This window comes from Gigantopelta aegis, chromosome 10, assembly GCF_016097555.1.
Source record: "Gigantopelta aegis isolate Gae_Host chromosome 10, Gae_host_genome, whole genome shotgun sequence".
Taxonomy (NCBI): Eukaryota; Metazoa; Mollusca; class Gastropoda; order Neomphalida; family Peltospiridae; genus Gigantopelta; species Gigantopelta aegis.
This window is the reverse complement of record NC_054708.1, coordinates 67,898,012-67,918,365: the sequence shown is the minus strand read 5'-3', so window position 1 is coordinate 67,918,365 and position 20,354 is coordinate 67,898,012. Positions and strand designations below refer to the sequence as shown.

General features: G+C 36.1%; 1 protein-coding gene across 1 annotated transcript in view; it reads left to right on the top strand.

Annotated features, from left to right (window-relative positions):
• Nucleotides 1-12,853: 12,853 nt before the first annotated feature.
• The window catches only part of LOC121383130 (WD repeat-containing protein 1-B-like), a 28,456-nt gene continuing 20,955 nt past the window's right edge, over nucleotides 12,854-20,354 (top strand). The window contains exons 1-2 of the mRNA XM_041512936.1: nucleotides 12,854-12,976; nucleotides 20,146-20,267. Coding sequence (XP_041368870.1) covers nucleotides 12,961-12,976; nucleotides 20,146-20,267 — 138 coding nt within the window. The 5' untranslated portion in view covers nucleotides 12,854-12,960. The remainder of the gene's footprint in view (nucleotides 12,977-20,145; nucleotides 20,268-20,354) is intronic.

The following is a 20,354-nucleotide window of genomic DNA, read 5'->3' as shown; positions in this document are numbered from 1 at the left end:
CGGGCAAATGTAGGTAGTCTAGTGTTTAATCTAGCTGGGAAGTGTACATTTTCAATATTGTCTTCGTTGACTAAAGAATACATATCTCACACTTATGATGCATATTCTAATACCGGGCGAATAAACGTTATATATAGTTTCAACAATGTCTTTCGATTTAATAAATATTTATATTTTCTAAGGATTACCGAAGCAGATTTACAAATATTATTAATATGTATCGCCCACTCTTCATTTGCTATAATGGTTAAACCTAAATGTTTTAGAGGTTGGGGGGTTTTCAACTCCACTGGAAACGTATTAGTCAAATTTGTAGTTATAAAATGAATATAAGAAAAAAAAATACTTGATGACACTTTCAAAACTGCGCGCAATCCACATGGCGGTTATTTTTCAAGACTCAAGATAATTGTGGTATCAAAACATGTTGGGGTTTTTTGTGGGTTTTGTTGTTGTTGTTGTTGTGCGGGGACGGGGAGGGGGCAAGAAATGTTTGAAAAAAATTAGTATAATATAATTAATAATAAACATGCTTCCAGAACAATTCGATTTATTCTGAACCACAAATTATGCATTATTCTTAATATACTTATTTTATGCTAAAAATGCTATATACAGATTTTCATGGAACATGTTATTGATTTCATTGAAATTTTCTCTTTAGAAAATTAAACAATTCTTCCAAACGATTTGAAAACAATGGGTTTATTTGAAAGAAAGGTTTTTTTACTGTGATCTAATAGGGTTCAAACCCAGTCAGGCAGGCGGAGCAGGGGCATCTCTAGCATCCCCCCCCCCCCCCCCCCCCGCCCCCAATATTATTGGTAGTAAATTTTAATGCAGCGATGAATTTTACTTGTAGAATGCAAACATTGCATTTCAGGACATCTAGTTTTCAACATTTTACGGGGAAGCATATCCCCCGGACCTCCCTAAAAACTTTGCTTTGCGCCCTCCAACTCTGTCAGCCCCCCCCCCCCCCCCCCCCCCCCCAAAAAAAAAAATCAACTTGCTCCCGCCTTGCCTGCCAGTGACAGTAATAGTACAGAATCTAGTATATTCAACAAGCTATGTTTTTTAACTGTTGTCTCATAACTTCTGATATATTCCTGACACCTAAATTCAATTATAATATTTTCTGTGATTGAGGAATCTTATAACATGAATTCTGTTGTCGATGCTAGTATGTATACATATACAGGATAACTAAGTCATTTGTCAGTATGATTAAGCCATACAAGACGTTCCCCTTTTAACATCATACCATGTATCCAGAGAGGGGGCGAGAATATGAATCAAACTCTTCAAATCCAGATAGTCTTGACAGAAAGTACTCCCCCTAAAACCCTTTAGAGACAAATCAACGCGATTCTGTTCTGTAGAAGTGTAGTCACCACGATTCAAATTTCAGTTTCCAATTTGAATCAGTGTAGAAACTTTAGACGTTAGGATTTAAAACAGGTTTGGTAAACATTTGTTCATTATTTGTATTACCGTTAGAATCGTGCACCATATGGCATATAGTCAAATTACATAGTGGCAGGTAGTATGACAATCGGATAATTAATACAATTGTATTGTGCATTCAGACAAGAATAACGGGTTTTTTTTTCTTCTTGTTTATGGTATTAAAATAGTAAACTCAATATAATATTTCACATTGTAATATGAAATAATGAATTCCTATGAACATGAACAAAAATTTCGCACTTCATTGTTACATATAAATAAATGAAATTGTGCATAATTTACTCATCGCGATTTCAATACAATACTCGTATTAAGTGAATGCAATTCCTATGCTTAAGTTATCGCGATTCTGAAATATTTACATACAATTATATGATCATTTTCATTGCATCTTGCAGATAAAAACTGATAAGCTCAATTACGTTTCATTAGCATTGGCATTGAAATCGAGATAGCAAATACCAATTCTGTATAGTTGAAACAAAGCTACTTTTGTGACTACATCAAAGGATACCTGTAATCTCAATCGCGGTCTGAGAACGCACAAAGATTAGCACAAATGCGCTTTGAGTAACAGAATATCAACACAAGCTGACTTTGCAAGCAGTTCTGTGGACGATGCACATGATAATAGCTCAAGGAAGCAATTACGACTTACGCCAAAATACCCTTTTAACTCTGCCTTGTGCAGAGATACGGTACCATTCTTTTATATATTTATGGTCTCAGGTATATATATATATATATATATATATATATATATATATATATATATATATATATATATTACATTATTTTACATACATAAGCATGTCCTAAACACACACACTCACGCACGCACAAACACACACACACACACACACACACACACACACACACAGAGAGAGAGAGAGAGAGATACATGTATGTGTGTGTGTGTTTAGGACATGCTTATGTATGTAAAATAATGTATAATATATAGATATAGATATAAATATAGATATAGATATAGATATATATGTAAACATAAAAACAAAATATACAACCAGATTATTATTAAGTGGTTTAACGTGTTCTTATACCACTATTGTTTCCAGAGTCCGGCCTCCGATAGGATTGGGGGTCTGACTCGGAACAGGGATTCCCTAACTACTACGGCCAATTTAGAATATTAAAGCCAAAATAGTAATAATGGGCCGATGGAGGTTAATAAATTTTGGCTGCGCCCTTAAAATAAAATTTACCTATAAACTACTTAAAATAATAAATAAAAAAAAAAAAAATTCACGCAATTTTTGATCGGGTGGTCTAAATGTAATATTAACATTTTACTTTATTACAAATAAATAGAATTTAAGCCCCTGGGAGGTTAGGGGGAAAGATGGAATGGTTGGCCCAAGCCCACAGGAAAGTTGGTTAATAAATTTTGAAGAGAAAAAATTACCAATCATATTTCGAACGTTGGTGTGACCAAATGGAGGCCGGGGTGAGGGGAGGCCAGACCGCCTACGCCCTATTGTCCCAAAAGAAACCCTAACCCTCGCCATCCCATCCCCCACCCCCAACTATGTCTAACCGCAGCTCGATTCAATCTTGGCAATTTGTTGATTTAAAGGAAGTTTTCAGAACTTCCATTATTGGTGTCACTAGGAGAGTGACACCCACGATTAATAATGGTTCCATCGTTGGTGCCACTAGGAGAGTCGCACAGAAGATTTCAACGGTGGTGATACAACCAGAAAGACACTTCCGTAGGATCTAGCTCAGTCGGTAGAGCATTCGCCTAAGGTGCTTTTGTCGGAGGATCGAATCCGCTCTGTGGACCAATTCTCTGATTGGGCTTTTTTCCGTTTCAACCAGTGCCCCACGACTGGTATATCAAAGGTCGTGGTATATACTGTCTTGTCTGTGGGAAGTGCATATAAAAGATCCCTTGCTACTAATGGGAAAATGTTGCAGGTTTCCTCTGACTACGTGTCACAATGACAATAAATCAATGTCATCTAGCGATGTCGTTAAACAAAACAAACTTTACGGTACGGTACTGATAAACATCACCACTGAAAGAGTGTCTCTGTTAAACGAAAAAAGAAGAAAAATGGTAAATTGAATTGCAAAAACATATGAAAATTAATTCTTGAACCAGACAACAGCAAAATAAGTAAACTTAAATTCTTATTAAGCAGTTCCATTCGTTTAAAATTTATTTTTAACACTATTTCTCTATCCCTCATCTGCCGCATACATGCCTAATTGAACAAAAAAGTTTGTTTTGTTTAACGACACCTCTAGAGCACATTGATTATTAATCATCGGCTATTGGATGTCAAATATTTGGTAATTTTTACTCGTAGTCAATAGAGGAAACTCGCGACATTTTCTTAATGCAGCAAGGGATCTTTTATATGCACTTTCCCACAGACAGGAAAGCACATACCACGGCCTTTGTCCAGTTATGGTGCACTGGTTGGAACGAGAAAAAACCCAATCAGTTGAACGGATCCACTGAGGTGGTTTGATCTTGCGACGCAAGCACCTCAAGCGAGCGCACAACCGACTGAGCTAAATCCCGCCCCGCCTAATTGAACAATACATGTCCCATATAGGGTCATCCGCGAAAACGTTTACCTTAGATATGCACGTTCATTTAAAGTTAACTAGGGGGCGGGACGTAGCCCAGTGGTAAAGCGTTCACCTCATGCGCGGTCCGCCTAGGGTCGATTCCAGTCGGTGGGCCCACAACTGGTGTAGCAAAGGCCGTTGTATGTACTGTCTTGTCTGTTGGATGATGCATATAAAAAAAATAGACCATCTGTATGTGTTTGTGCTGGGGTGTCGTTAAACATCCATTAATTCATTCATTCATACATATAGGATATTAAACGAGCTTCCATTTCGTATCATGTTTATGTCCCGAGTGAAATACATTTCAACTGTCACGAGCTTCAGCGAGTGACAGTCAAAATTATTTCACTAGGGACATAAATATAATACGAAATGGTAGCGAGTTTAATATCCTATTTATTACCCATAATCGATCTTAATTTACATCACTCAACTCGTTTGGTTGATGTTCCTGTAAGGTTGTAATGCGCCAATCGATGACGTAACGCCAAGTAGGGCATATCACTTTGATATGTACCAAGATACTTTAACGATATGGGTAATAAATAAAAGATCCCTTGCTGCCAATCGGAAAAGGTAACACTTCGCATGGTGGCTGCTGATTTCCTCTCTCATTATCTGTGTGGTCCTTAACCATATGTCCGACGACATGTAACCGTATTTAAAATGTGACGAATGCGTCGTTAAATAAAGCATTCCTTCCACCTTTAAAATTAACTAAGCTAATGTAGATTTACTTGTAGTTTACGGTTATACTGCATAGATACCAAAGGAGGGTGAATAGGTCTAACTCCACAATATAAAGGTCAATTTGAACAGCCTACACTTACTGGTGCCCCTGTTCACAATCCAATCGATGCTAAAGAGGTAATGTATTTAAATTAATGGAATTCGTATGTGTTGGCCACAAGAAACAACAACAACAATAACAACAAACAAAACAAAAACAAAACAATCGGTTGTTACCGATTTCATACAGTCCACTAACCAGAATTGACTTCTCGTCAGCATCAATATTAAATCTGCCTGAATGTATCATAATATATATGTTAAGATGTGCTCCCACTAAAACCACTTATGAACGTCCCCAAACTGTTATATGAAAAATGGTTTAATCAATATCGACTAGCTGATCCTACTAGCCTTTTTATATCGTTTGAAAGCGTTTTAACGCTCACACTCAATACGTTTTAAGTAGTACGTCATATTTGATTACAAGATGCAAACGTCTTAGTCAAAATACCATAAGGTGTTCGCATGCAATATCTAAACCGTTTCAGCTGAAATGGTTTGAAAATGTTCCAGACGATTTTAAGCTGAAACGTTTCCACAACGTTATAAGAAGGACCAAAAACATTGTAAGTCGTTAAAACGTTTCCAAAAGGGTTCTGAAACGTTTTATGACGCTGATGGGAACACAGCTTCAAAATGGTGACCGATAAGCGTGTTCTGGTTTCAAGTGATGTGCGATGTAGTCACTGTTGAGGACCATGTACAAAGTACGTATGGGTCGGCAGAGTGTGATCAGAGTTTGGTGAATTAGCAGAATTCGCACTACAAGGGCCAGAAGTGAAGGCAAACAATCCTACACTTCGGTAGATATTCAGAGGTCCACATACCTCACTCTTTTTTCATCATATCTATATGTATTACAATCAGTCAATCAATCAACTATTTGATACGTGCTTACAACCACTGAAAGGTTGAAGCACGCCTGTCTTGGACACGTTCTCCGACATTCCCCGGTGGATGTGTCCACGACAGGGGGCTATTATAGTATGTCACACGTAACGAAGTCCATGTACCTTAGCTTTGAAAAACGGTTGTATTTCTCTACCTCACTTTCTCTTTATCTCGAATGTGCAAGTATATTTTGCTTGTCATAAGAAAGTTAATCGAAGTTCTTTAAAAATATGAAAACACAGTATTCGAAGAAACAAAACAGTCAAGATTGAGTGTTTGCTATTCTGTTTGTCGAGATGTTAACTATTTTATGCTGAGAGTTCAGCATTTTCGTTATTGAAAAATCACGTGAATATCAAATTGCTTGGCCAACATGATTAAACAAAGTCAGTGCGACATGTAGAAGAAAAAAACCGCTTCCTATTACTATTCCACAAGAGCAGTTTGGCGAGGATGGAGGGAATATTACACAGACCGGAGGATCATTGAGTTTGACGATGTACGCTAATAACATTTATGAAATTTTGCGGACGTACTTTGTATATGGTTCCTTGTGTCATTAGCCTGCTGACTAGTGATTAACATTACCATTGATAGTATTGGCCCTCGTAGGCAATTTAATTTGAAAAGCACGAATTTAAACGCTGGCAACTGCCATAGTCACTTTAGTCTTCCGTTACGCACAATCATTACACTGGTACTTAATACCTGTAATAATGGTAACCTGAACAGACACGATTTAATGGCAAGACTCAGGTACGGTACACGACATTGTTTGTGACATACTCATCAAAGAACAACTCAACATTGGTGTTTCCGAGAGAGTCTGATCTTTTTTCGATCAATTGTTTTCGAGTATGAGACTTTAATTACAGAGACAGTATGAAATGTTTTTTTTTTAAAGGAAAAATCATCTTCATTTGACGGAATTAATCATGTACTAAATGAATGGTAACTATGAATTCAGTTGCGGCTACAGTTATGTAATGAGAAAGAAAGAAAGAAATGTTTTATTTAACGACGCACTCAACACATTTTATTTACGGTTATATGGCGTCAGACATATGGTTAAGGACCACACAGATTTTAAGAGGAAACCCGCTGTCGCCATTACATGGGCTACTCTTCGATTGGCAGCAAGGGATCTTTTATTTGCGCTTTCCACAGGCAGGATAGCACAAACCATGGCCTTTGTTGAACCAGTTATGGATCACTGGTCGGTGCAAGTGGTTTACACCTACCCATTGAGCCTTGCGGAGCACTCACTCAGGGTTTGGAGTCGGTATCTGGATTAAAAATCCCATGCCTCGATTGGGATCCGAACCCAGTACCTACCAGCCTGTAGACCGATGGCCTGCCACGACGCCACCGAGGCCGGTATTATGTAATGAGAGGTTGCAACATCAAAAATGACTTTTGCCGTCCTATATCGTAAACAAACATACATTATATGTTGATGAAAGCTATGTTCCCTAACATTAAATAAATAAATAAAATATATAAAGGAACAAAAAAAACCTACCCCAAACACACACAAACACACACACACACACACACACACACACCAGAAGAAAAACAGCCGACCAAGATATTACATTTTTAACCACTAAACCGAAATACATCTATCATATGAGACGGGGTGGGGGTAGGGAGCAAGATCTCCGAGATCAAACTCTGGGACAGATTCCGCACCATAAACAGTTCACTTAATGAATGGTAACAACATACCATTTACTCGTGAAATTTGGTATAGTTAAGTAGCTATAAACTTACTATACCAAGTTTCATGCCATTTCACAAACATACTGTATTTTAGGTTTTGAGAAGTTCGGTGTCACATGTGAAACGGTAAGCATTAAGTGCCTGTCATTACTTTATATGGTAGTTTTGGGTTATTCCGGTCTAAGGGGCGTGACGTAGCCCACTGGTAAAGCGCTCGTTGGATGCACGGTCGGTTTGGGATCGATCCCCGTCGGTGGGCCCATTGGACTATTATTCGCTCCAGCCAGTGCACCACGACTGATACATCACAGGCCGTGGTATGTGCTATGATGTCTATGGGATGCTGCATATAAAAGATCCCTTGCTGCTAATCGAAAAGAGTAGCCCATGAAGTGGTGACAGCGGGTTTCCTCCCTCCGGTGGTCCGACGCCATATAACTGTAAATAAAATGTGTTGAGTGCGTCGTTAAATAAAACATTTCCTTCCTTCCTTATTCCGGTCTAATTTAGTATACTAGTATATACAATTACAAATATTGGTATCTATTTTGCACTTTATGGTACCCATTATGTCGTCCATTATGTAAAACTGTGTCAGTACCGTAACGCTTCGTCAGTACCAAAACGGGAAACTATGTTACGGTACTGACTACCTCTTACACAAATGACACCAATTTACTTAAAATGCATAGTTGTATGCAATGTTTCGTGGTTCCACATCCAACACGACATTCCTTTTTAGATAGTTATATGGTCATTTATTTGCCAAATTCACAGAATCCATTGCGAATCACCGTTACGGCACTGACGTTGATAAAACATAACCATTCCACCTTTAGTAGCAAATTGGCAGCTGGGGTGGAAATGGGACCGAGTAGGCCTGTATAGGTTGTGTAAAGGGGAGGCCCACTTTTGGTACTTTTTAGAAAGGAAATAACCCATTATTTGTCTCTTTTATTTTACATCTGCGTAAAATGTTCACCAGATCATCTTAAGAATATTATTTCCGTGTTCTATGTCCCCAACAACATACGGTGTGACACCAAAAACACATTCCTAGTCTAGTAGCTGGAATAGCCAATGTGTTATGAATGTTTGATTCTGGAACATACTTCATCTTGAAAAATGGTCGTAATTTTTCTCGCACACATGTTTGACACAAAGATCATTTTACTTCCGTAACCTAATAAAAAGCTTAGCCTCATTTGCATGTGGCCTTGTTTAGATAGATGGATAGATGGGTGGGTGGATGGATGGATGGATGGATGGATGGATATCAAATACATGTATGTACTGGGGCGTAGCCAGAGAGGAAAAAACGCCGAGAAAAACCCAGACATGTCATGGGAAAAATCAAACAAATCTGGGGAAATTCCAGACGAGGCAAGCGCCTCGTCTGCCTCTTGCTTGCTACTACATTGATGTATGTATGTACGTACGTACGTACGTACGTATGTATGTATGTATGTATGTATGTATGTATGTATGTATGTATTTTTATATTTTGAATATCTCTATTGTATGTATGTCGGGTTTTGACTTAAACATACATATATTCAATGATGCACTGGCACATATGTATGTATGTATGTATGTATGTATGTATGTGTATATATAACATGAACGTACATAGTCCGATATATAATAAGGTTATAAAAGACACACACACACACACACGCACACACGCACACACACACACACACATATTAGAGGTTATTTTATTCATAATCATTGTGACCTTGACATACACTACTGTTATATTGACTCCGTTTGGACATTCCCGTGGACCCCTCCCCCACCCCCACCCCCATACACACACATGTATATATACTTACATAAATACATCCGGGTCATTCTACAGAAAGTGTCACTTTTATGTCCCTGTACAATTTCTTTTTTCTTTATATATAGAAAACTAAATTTGTTGTCTTTAACGATACCTTATTAATAATATCATCCTGTCATAGCATTTTTTCTCTCTTGTAATCAGCTTTGATAGAGATTTTATTCGAGATTAGCGTAAAATGTCATTGGTGTTACCTGTCCCTAGCAAAACACTATACATAACATGCACTGTTAAAATATATAACAGAAGACATAACACTGAATACCTTTAATGTAATACATACTGATGGCTGACTTACTCACTACAGAAGGAATCTTGTAAATATTTTCCGTATTCAAAAGATGGTGGGCAATATAAGCTTATCCCTGGAGTTTTATGTCATTGGTGTTACTATATACATATACTTGTGAGATAGCAAAGAAAACTAAATGCTCTCTGGATGAAACATTCCACCGGTAGATATCGGCCATCGAACTTATTTCTCAAAAACATCAGACATATGAACAGTTGTGAATAGTTTTCTTTAAATGTCATGGATGTGTTGTCAAAATATAAATGTAGGTTTATTCACTGTCATTGGAGTTACGGTAATGGTTAATAATTTTAAAGCGGCAGTATCCGGAATATTTTTATTATTTAAGCATATAGAACAGAAACTCCAATTACGTTTGGTGCATATATGACGCCGCATTCCGCATTAGTTTCACTACGCTGGCTTATCCAGGTCAAAAGCAAAGCCAGTATTTTGAAAGTGGAACACTTTTGACGGGCTCCTACCGATCTCGGAGTGTGGAGATCACGTGAGATTTCGCAATTTTTGAACACATTTAACTGTCTTGATTGAGGGGTTGTCTCATATCTCCAAAACATATTTATATCCATAGAGGTATGGTACAACGCCTTTCCAAGGGTCGGTGGGTGGAGGATTTGCCTTGAAATTTTGACAGTGGCCAGCTGTTGGCATAGGCGTTACATGTAAGGGGGTGTTACTAATTACGTAACGCTCTAAGGGTAAAGGAAGAGGGTACTGTGTTCGATTTACGTAACATTTTTCAAGACTATATGTTATTTTTATTCATTACTTAGACCTAAAAAGGTGTTTTTTTGAAATGCGCGGTCAATCTAGGATCGATTCCCATCGGCGGGTATATAAAATACCATGGTATGTGCTATCCTATAAACGATACCTTGCTAAAAAAAATGTAGCTTGTTTCCAAGGCGCGTGTGCAGGGATTTCAGCGGGGTTGGGGTTATAGACTGTGTTGAGCGAAGTTTATATGGGGCCATGGTTTCCCAGAAAATACATTTCAATTTTTTTTAAGCTTGAGAAAGTAAGGGTTTCTACCTCCAATACCCTCCCCCTGCACATGCACCCGATTCCTCTCTAAGATTACATGTGTATATGTCAAAATTACCAAATGTTAGACATCCAACAGCAGATGGAAGGAAGGATAGGATATGTTTTATTTAACGACGCACTCAACACATTTTATTTACGGTTGTATGGCGTCGGATGATTATTAAATCAATATGCTCTAACTTTGATGTCGTTAAACAACACCTCACTAACTTTACCCTTTCCAAACGAAATAATATTTATTTGAATTTATCGATTTTAACACGTAAAATTAAGAAGTGAAAACGTTCATTGTCTACTTTAGTATCATGGGCGTACGACCCGGGGGGGGGGGGGGGGGCAGGGGGGGGGCAATTACCCCCCCCCCCCCCCCCAAATTCGGTCAAAACAGTGGGGAAAATTCAGGCAAATTTTATTTGGGTAAAATTTCGGGCAAATCAACCCCTCCAGCCCCCCTAAATCACCCATGTTTAGTATATTTTATTTTAAAAAATATATACATGATTAATGTGTTACTAGTATACAAACTAAACTTTAAAAGTTCTACTAACACTTTATAAAATATTAATTCTGAAATAGGAAGGTACGATTGTCGATAATACGTTGTTAAGATCAAACCGGTTTTAACGAAAGACTAGTACCGTATCCTCAACCGAACGTTCTTCATACAGCGCAAGATTTCTTTTAATTTTTTTGAGACGAAACCTACAATTTGAAATCGGCACGCACGTGTTAAATGAAACTGACAACAGGCTGTCGTTTGTGCTTTGCCGAGCTATGGCGGCACAGGCGACGAATCGAGCGTATACTTTTGACGATTTCCGTTCATAGCGAACACACACGAGTTTCTTAAAAGTGCATTTGAGCTTGTATTTCATATTTGTACATGTTGTTATAATATGGTAACCAGAGAATGTAACTTTAAGAAACTGTTTGTATGTTATTGTAGACATCGTATGTCTGCTACAGCATGCACTTTTTCAGTTTTCTCAACTGTTTCTTTAGAGAGCATGAATTAATTATGCACATATTTGACATTGGTGTTACCTGTCATTGGTGTTACCAGGTACCGAGTAACACCAATGACCATTAGTAACACCAACGATAATGCGTTTGAATAAGATGCCGTTTTCTTCGCTTTGCCAATTTTTGAAGATGATTTGAAAATTAAAGGGACTTGTGCAGCATCATAGCTGCATAATGGCACTTTGAGTAAAATAAATGTTTTGCTGGAATGTAAAGAGTATATATCTTCAACGTCCCTAACTGCGTTATGCTTGGTTCGCGCAATTAACATCCGATTTGTTGTCGTCTGCTTGTTGTTCATTTGTGATGTTTTTCTTCACCGTTAGTGAAGATTCCCATTAATAATAAAGTTCAGACAAGTAAGTATCTAAATAGGCCTACAAAACTTTACAAACCCCTAAAACCTTAAGTTTACTATAGTCCGTCCCATCATTCTACAATTTAAGTGGAGTATTTGTTTTGGTTTGGTTTTTCTTTCTTTTTTTGTTAATAATTCCAGTTTGGTTTGACGTAAGAAGACAAGTAAAAGTGTTTTGGAAATAAAAAATAAATACTATTTTTCAATTTTTTGTGTCCAATTTATAAAACAATCGACTCAGAAATAAATAGCATGTAGTGAATTTCATAGTATGAAAAAAAAAGGCGTTCCCTGTGCAACCGTTGGTGAAACGCGGACAAACTAATTGTTTCCTTTTAAAAAAAGTGTTCGTCCATTGTGCATAGTTCAGAAATATATATATTTTATCATGTAGTTGTTTTTAACAATTGAAAATGTCGAACGGCGCATGCGCGAAAATGTAATTTTTCCTAAATTTAATAATAAATATTTATATCTTTTAATTGTTTGATCTTGAATTTGTATTTTGAAAAGCGACGCTTTCTGTAGAATGACCCATCCATCCACACACACACACACACACACACACACACAAACACGCACACACACGCACACACATACACACATACGTGTAGACTGGTACTTTATTTATTTTCTGTTGTAGCTATGCAACAATTAATGAGGTTTGAGTGTTGACTTCCATAAAAAGTAGGAACATTTCACCGTCAAAATTAGCGCTCTGAGTCTTGGCGTAACTATTTCAAATCCTTATTTGGATGTTTGGTACACCTCACGCATGCGTACCTTAGGGTCCTTCACCCTTGAGTCACTTCCTGGATAGAAACCGGTAGGAAGATCCGACAGATTTAAAGGTGTTTCGACAACAGTGACAGACGACTCGTTTGAAGCGAAATCATGTCTTTTACACAAAGTAAGGCGCTAACTTATAAATAGGTGTTTGTAAGGCTGCTTTTGATTGTTTGTCTCTATATAAAATGTAACATGGGTCGTATTTTTACTTCCGGTTAATTTGATCGCAAGCTTTCAAGTTCAACTTTCGCGATAAATAAAAACAAAATAATATTTGTTTGTATTTATTACTTAATAGGCATGTACTTTGCTGCAATTTACATTTTAAAAAATGTATGCAGTGTGTCTTATAGCGCTGGTTATACCTTAATGGTTGATGATTTTAATTATTCCCACACAAAATCATTGGCAGATGTGGGCGTAGGAGTAAATTATCACCTGGTCCGACTGTGGTGGAATTAAACAGAAATAAAATAATTTATGTTCATAATGTAAACATTTAAAACAGCCACAATCCCATCTAAGTTCGACCAGAGCCTGGCAGAGTCTCTTTTTGCACCCTTGTTTTGGCTTCGTACACAATAGTATAGTGCCCTCTAGTTCACCACGGTAAACATCTACGGTCCGTTTTTTAACATTTTGACATTTATTTGGACCCGATGTTTACAATGTTAATAGCAAAAACAAGCGTGCAGTTTCCGCCCAGATTTCAGGCGGAATCGATACAACCATGGAATTAATTATTTCGTGGCGAAATATGAGATGTAGCAATAAATATAAACACTTACTGTATAAAGAAAACTTCCCGAGTCACGTTTTACGCATAAATAGACAGTTTGTCCAAATAGTAATCCTGCATTAATCCAATTTTCAGTTACAAACAAAATCTCGAATATTCCCGCCGGCCATTGTGAGCATAGTTAAAATGTGATTGAAAACTGTTGGTGGAATCGGATTATTTTTATTATTATTCGTCTCGGGTTCACGAGTTTATTCCACGATATTTAATGGAATATCACGTTTTATAATAATAAATAAATAAACTTAATTAATGAATAATATTGTTTAAAAATCAATTAATTGATAATAAATTAATAATAACAATTAAATTTAACTGAATAAAACTCCTAAAATAACTAATGACCAGTAATTATAGCTAAAATAAATAAATAAAATTAAAACAAAAAAGAAGAGAAAAAAAGAAGAAAAAAAACCTTTGAAACACATGTAAGCAATGGCCTGTAATAATAATATTTAAAAACAATTACTAAAGGAAATAATAATTTTGGAAAAAGTAAATAAATGAAGGCCTTAAAATAAGTAATGACCTGTACTAACAATCATTATTTTTTTAATAATAATAAAAAAGAATAATACACCCCAAAACTTTAATGTGATAATATTATTAACAATGCATATAATGCAACCCACACAAAGCACATATGTAGAAACAAAAATAACAAAATAAATACATTTAATAATCAATTCCATTCAGTTCCGCAATATTTCTTTTTACGTAAAATGCTTGATACGAATAATTCTCGTTCCGCAAAATTTTCATTCCGCATTTTCGATGTGCCAGGATAAAAATAGTTTTCAAATGTTTAAATGTGTCATCTTCAAACATCTAATCCTGGAAAGGTTACCAAAGGTATTGTACTTAATATTTTTGTCTAAAATTTATTAAAATATGTTGTTGTACGTGTTGAGGCTCTTAAATAAAGCACATATGCCTGATTTTATTAAATCGTGATTGCAAATGGAAAATTCGATCCAATGGATAAACGTTACGGCACAGCAATAAACATCACAATAATAAATATCGTGCCGGAGACGTTTATCATACAATTTCGATCGACATATGTTTTCGATACTTCATTTATAAAGTTCTGGATGTATCGCAAGATATTATGTTACAACTATCGCAAGATAATATGTTAAATCAGCCTGAGCAGAAACAACAAAGTCAATCTGATTAAAATTAGCTCTACTCAGACTACTGGATCTACCAGTAGATCTAACAGCATTGTGTGGACTCCCATGTCCAGGTGACATTTCATCTATAAATAACAATTTAAATATCGACCAATTACACTTCACCTTTTATAGCGTTATTCGGGATCATACAAATTCTAAAAATATTGGGCAAAACTATTTATGCAATAGGTGAACTTGTTGGTCTATTTCAACATTAAAAAACGGGGAAAAGTGCAGTAATAAACTCTGGATTGTATACTAGTATAACAGGGGTTCAAAATTTGTTTTTAAAATGACTTGCCACAGGGTAAGTGCCAATCAGATATTCATTTGCCCTAGGCCTTAAAAAAAATAGGTGTGTTTCCGATTGCATCCCCCAAAAAATTAGGGTAGGTAGGTAGGTTTTTTTTGTGGGTTTTTTTTTTCCCTTTCCTTTCTTCTTTAATGTGTGTGTACTTATATAACATTATCTATAAATAATATATATGGATTTGTGGCATCGAAACCTGTACCAAGGCTATGTTCGTACATTCGGTTACTTCCGTGACCGACCAAGCTGTTCGGTGGTAGCTAATCAGGGGAAGGAACTCTATTACAAAAGCTTTTCCATAATTTCTCGATGTTTTTCGGAAGGTAATTACATGTGCAAAATGTATCGTATAATAGTATGTAAACAATGTGCAAGGAAGGAAATACTCTTGTTTGGTGATGTTGTCCTCTTATTTTTACTTCTTTTTTTATTTTTATTTTTATTTTTTTAATTATTTTTTTTAAGAGAGAAAAAAATTAGGGTCGGGGGGTGGGGGTAAAACTAGGGACGGTTGGTCGACCGGAAACACACTTTTTTTTTTTGCCCTATATATTTTCTCACTGTGGTACAGCGCTCGCTTGATGCACGGTCACTTTGGGATCGATCCCCGTCAGTGGGCCCATTGGGCTATTTCTCGCTCCAGCCAGTGCACCACGACTGGTACATCAAAGGCTGTGGTATCCTGTCTATGGGATGGTGCATATAAAAGATCCCTTGCTGCCAATCGAAAGAGTAGCCCATGAAGTGGTGACAGTGGGTTTCCTCCTTCAATATCTGTGTGGTCCTGTCTGATGCCATATAACCATAAATAAAATGTGTTGAGTGCGTCATTAAATAAAACAAAGTAAACATGAACTCTGTTATACTGCAATGTGTTATTGAACTTTTCAACACATTGCTTTCCGTTTTGGTGTGTTAATGCATTGGAAAGAGTTCCGATCGTCTCATCATTTAGGGTTTGAGTTAGTTGTCCTTGGAGCTATGTAAATAGTTGGACGATTGGAACTCTTTCCAAAGGTTTTACCGAGATTTGTAACAAAATTTTAAAAAACGTTTTTGGTGTTACATTAGTCACTTGTCATTGGGCATATGCACTTAACATAATTACTTGCCCGGCATGAAAATTCCACTTGGCACGGGCGTCGGACAATGGGATTTTTTATCTCCTGTATAAACAGATTTTATAGCTACTGGTATACCATCTTGGGTTTTTTTTTTCCGTCTTGAAACGAATTTTATATTGAAATTAGTTTCCGGCATACTTCGTAATTCACCCGAATCATTTTGTATACCCTCGGCATAATCCCAAATGTTTTCAAATTCTTTTCAAATCACTGGCATGATTTTGCAAGTACGGTTTTGATTGGTCGAATGAAAGGTCAACTGGACATGAGCTCCAACGGGCTGCTGTTAGATCCACATGTAATCGTGGAGCTAATTTTAATTAGATTGCAGCAAAGTGTCGTTTTTTCTTTCATTATTGAAAATGCTTCTAGTCGAGCTACCAACTTAATATATTAATTATAATAGCATAAATATTGTGCTTGTTATCAGTTTTTGCTAATGCAATATTTTGGTTCTAATGAAATGTTTCGCGTAGTGAACTTCAGTTGTCAGAAAATTTAATACCTGCAAAGTTATTGTCTGCTACGCCGACATTAGACCTGTCAAAGTTAAATGATATACCATGTGATACTTATACTGAATAATATAAAGTATGAACGAATAGTAGAGTTACCTCATATGTCACAGCAAAGTTCTTTTCAGTAAATTCTGGTTGGGGGCTGTTTATGTGTATATATACATTTAAATAGAAGAAGTCAAAATGGTTTGATGGAGGTAGATTTTTATGAAAATATATATCCTAAACTATCAAATGCCGTCCCATATCACTTCCGCACTCTTTCTAATCACACTGTGCAAGCACAAAGTTTAATACCACTGCATATGTATTGATCAACTAAACAAGCCTTGATCGATCAAAATAGAAAATGAGGGTGGTAAAAGGTAAGATTTCTTTTTTCTTCCTTGTTATTATTGCATACAGAAACCATATCCAAAGTTTATATTAAACTAATAGAGCCTAGATTTGATAGATCAGTAATGACTGTCGTTTGCATTAGTTTTGTCTATATTTAGTCTACAAGTCACATGACTGACACTCTTAAAGTGGGGGGTGATGTACGGAAGGCTGTTTGTGTCAGATCCACAATGGTTATATTGTGAAACATTCTTACATTTTTTAATGTTTGTAGAAGAAAGCTTTTGTTCTTTTTTCAGCCACCTATAAAAGTTGTTAGTGCGCAAGAAAACCATTTTCCTGTATTCATGAATATTTATTGACTACTTGAAAAGCTGTTAAAGAGTGGCATGACTGTTTACTAAGCATCTATAAAAATTCAAATTCTAAAACAAACTCTAAAGAATGAAAAACTAAGGGGTACTTTCCAATCTCAAACACACTTGGTGCTGGTCGACAACCAATGTTCACCAAACACGTGTATATTCATAATTCATTTATATTTGCTTCGTTGACAATCTGTTGTATTGTTCCCTCAATTTTATGATGGATGTGGTCTTCCATACATTCCCAGGGCTAGCTCTGAGTGAGCAAAACATTTTGCCAGATTGTCTATTAAAGGGACACACTCTAGTTACGGCTAGCTGTTAACCATTACGGCGTTGTTTTTCGCTATTAAACCCATTTTTTCACAAATAAAATTGCACTTTACTTACCGTTTATTATTTAGAATATACATTTCCATTCATCTGAAGTGTTTTTTGGTAATCCTGGTTTTTGTAATACCACAAAATGCATTTTTCGTATTTCATAAATTGCACGCACGTCTGAGAAAAAACCGTTGAGCAGACAAGGTCTAATCTATTTTTAGAGGGGATATTTCCATTTCAATGTCACAGACGTTGGTATATCACGTGACCGTTACCATTTTGGTTCGGTTTGTTTTCTCGTGCACAGTTCGTGCAATCAACATCTGATTTGTTGTTGTTCATTTGTGAGATTTTTCTTCACAATTCGTGAACATTTTCAGTAACAATAAAGTTCAGACAAGTAAGTGTCTCAATACAAAACGTTACAAACCCTTAAAACCAATAATTTTGCTAAGTCTTACGATATCTGGAGAGGGGATACAACCAGGACAGAACAATTGGAACATGTCCAGGAGAGGTGAAAGAAACACACTCCAAGTCTGTGAAATTTATCGTGACGTAGGCATTGTTGTGCTTCGAGCGACATCTACCGATGACATCAGAATACTAACTTTCAAAATTATTTCAAGCAATTGGGACATGGGGATTCCCATGGTATTTATCGATATAAAACCTGCTTTTTCACTCCATTTGATAAAAACGTGATCTAAGTGTGTTACAGGTTTGTAGATTAACCAAATTATAATTTATTTTCGCTGGATGGAACTAGGGTGTGCGGCTTTAAGTGTTAAAAATTGCAGAAATCAACAGGTTTTTTTTTTTTAAATGTCAATTATTAAATGAAATTATTTCGCCAAATTAAAAAACAAAATTGCCAACTGCTTTCAAACTTCAAGCTAGCCCTGCATTCCACATTTGTGCCTTTCACATGGGACGGATTTTGATAGTGTTAAAAAAATTACAAATATTCACTTCCTGGTGGGAATTTTTCATTCGTTGACAACAAAGGTCAGTAGTTACATATTTATAATGATTATTTTACTTTGTATTGAACAAAGTAAACAATGATGTTAAATTCATCATTTTAAAATTTAAACTTAATATTTTCTTCAGAATTGTGAAAAATAAAACTATTGACCTGTAAACAGTGTTGTCTTCTCGTTATAGAATTTTTACAGGGGTCAAGGTTAGTTGACTAGATTTTCTTTTAATGTAACGAAGCATTGTAATAATACAGCTAATTTTGAATTTGAATGACGTTGATATTCCATTGACGTCACTTTACATCTCCTTACAATAACAATAAACTGAGTGCATGACGTTTCCGTTTTCAGAACGCTGGAAAAATTTCAATGCAAAATTTGCTATTGAAATTGTTTTGTTTGAACATTACTAATGCACCATAATCTGTTTGTTTTTTAAATTTTTAATTAAACAATTCTACCATTTACAAAATATGGATTCCATGTCAAATTACTGTGAGATATGCTATATTTATTGTGTACAAAGCCAAAACAAGGTTGCAAAAAGTGACTGTTGCAGGCTATGGGATTTCAAATTTCATGGGAAACACTTTTTCGGTTCCGTGCCTTGTGATCATGGGAACTCATCGGAAACTGGTTTTTAAAAAATAATTATATATTATTTTTTATATATTATTTTCATTGAATAGTCAGACTCGATATAATAATCATGGGAAACAAATTTCGGTACCGTGATTTCACCAACACGGTACCAGAAACGATCGTCTCCATGAAATCTGAGGGCTTGCTGTCGTCGACCTTAATTTACATGTATAATGTACCGGTAACTGGAATTTACGGCTAACTCACCGAGATAAGACTAGTTGCAAGATCGCTTTGCTCCATTGCCAAACATTCTAAATTGCTAAACGATGCATTTGTTAACATTTTTGATGGAAATAATATACAGGGTAGTGCTCTCAACACCCACCCACCCCTCCTATATTTATCTTGGAATAATAATTTTTCTAAAGCTTGTGAGCATGCACAAAACAGTGACATTACATTTAACCTCTGTGGATGATAATTTATTAATTTATAGGAATTGGTACTATTACTCAGGGAACATTTTGTTCAGTATCATGTCATGAGTTTCAGTCATCGCTACACAATTTTAAGACATTAAACAGTAGTTGCTAATCAATTTTCAATTGACTAGAAATATCACTAATCTTGATTTTGAAAACAAAATGTTCTGTTACTATATTTCAGAAATGGCAGTAAGATCTTGCTATTAGTATTACCTTCAGTAGTACGGTAACTGATGATTTCCGATGACTGATCAGTATATAGTGTATATTTATTTTTCAGAAAGTGTTTTTGCATCTCTTCCTCGTACTGAACGTGGTGTTTCAATCGTCCTTGGCAAAGATCCCAAGGGAAAGACATTTCTGTACTGTAATGGAAACAGTGTCATCATTAGGGACATTGAAGTAAGTTATTTATACTGTTAATATTATGTGGTTTTATCAAAACATGTCGGGTTATTATATATAGATCTATTATATATTAGAGAATAG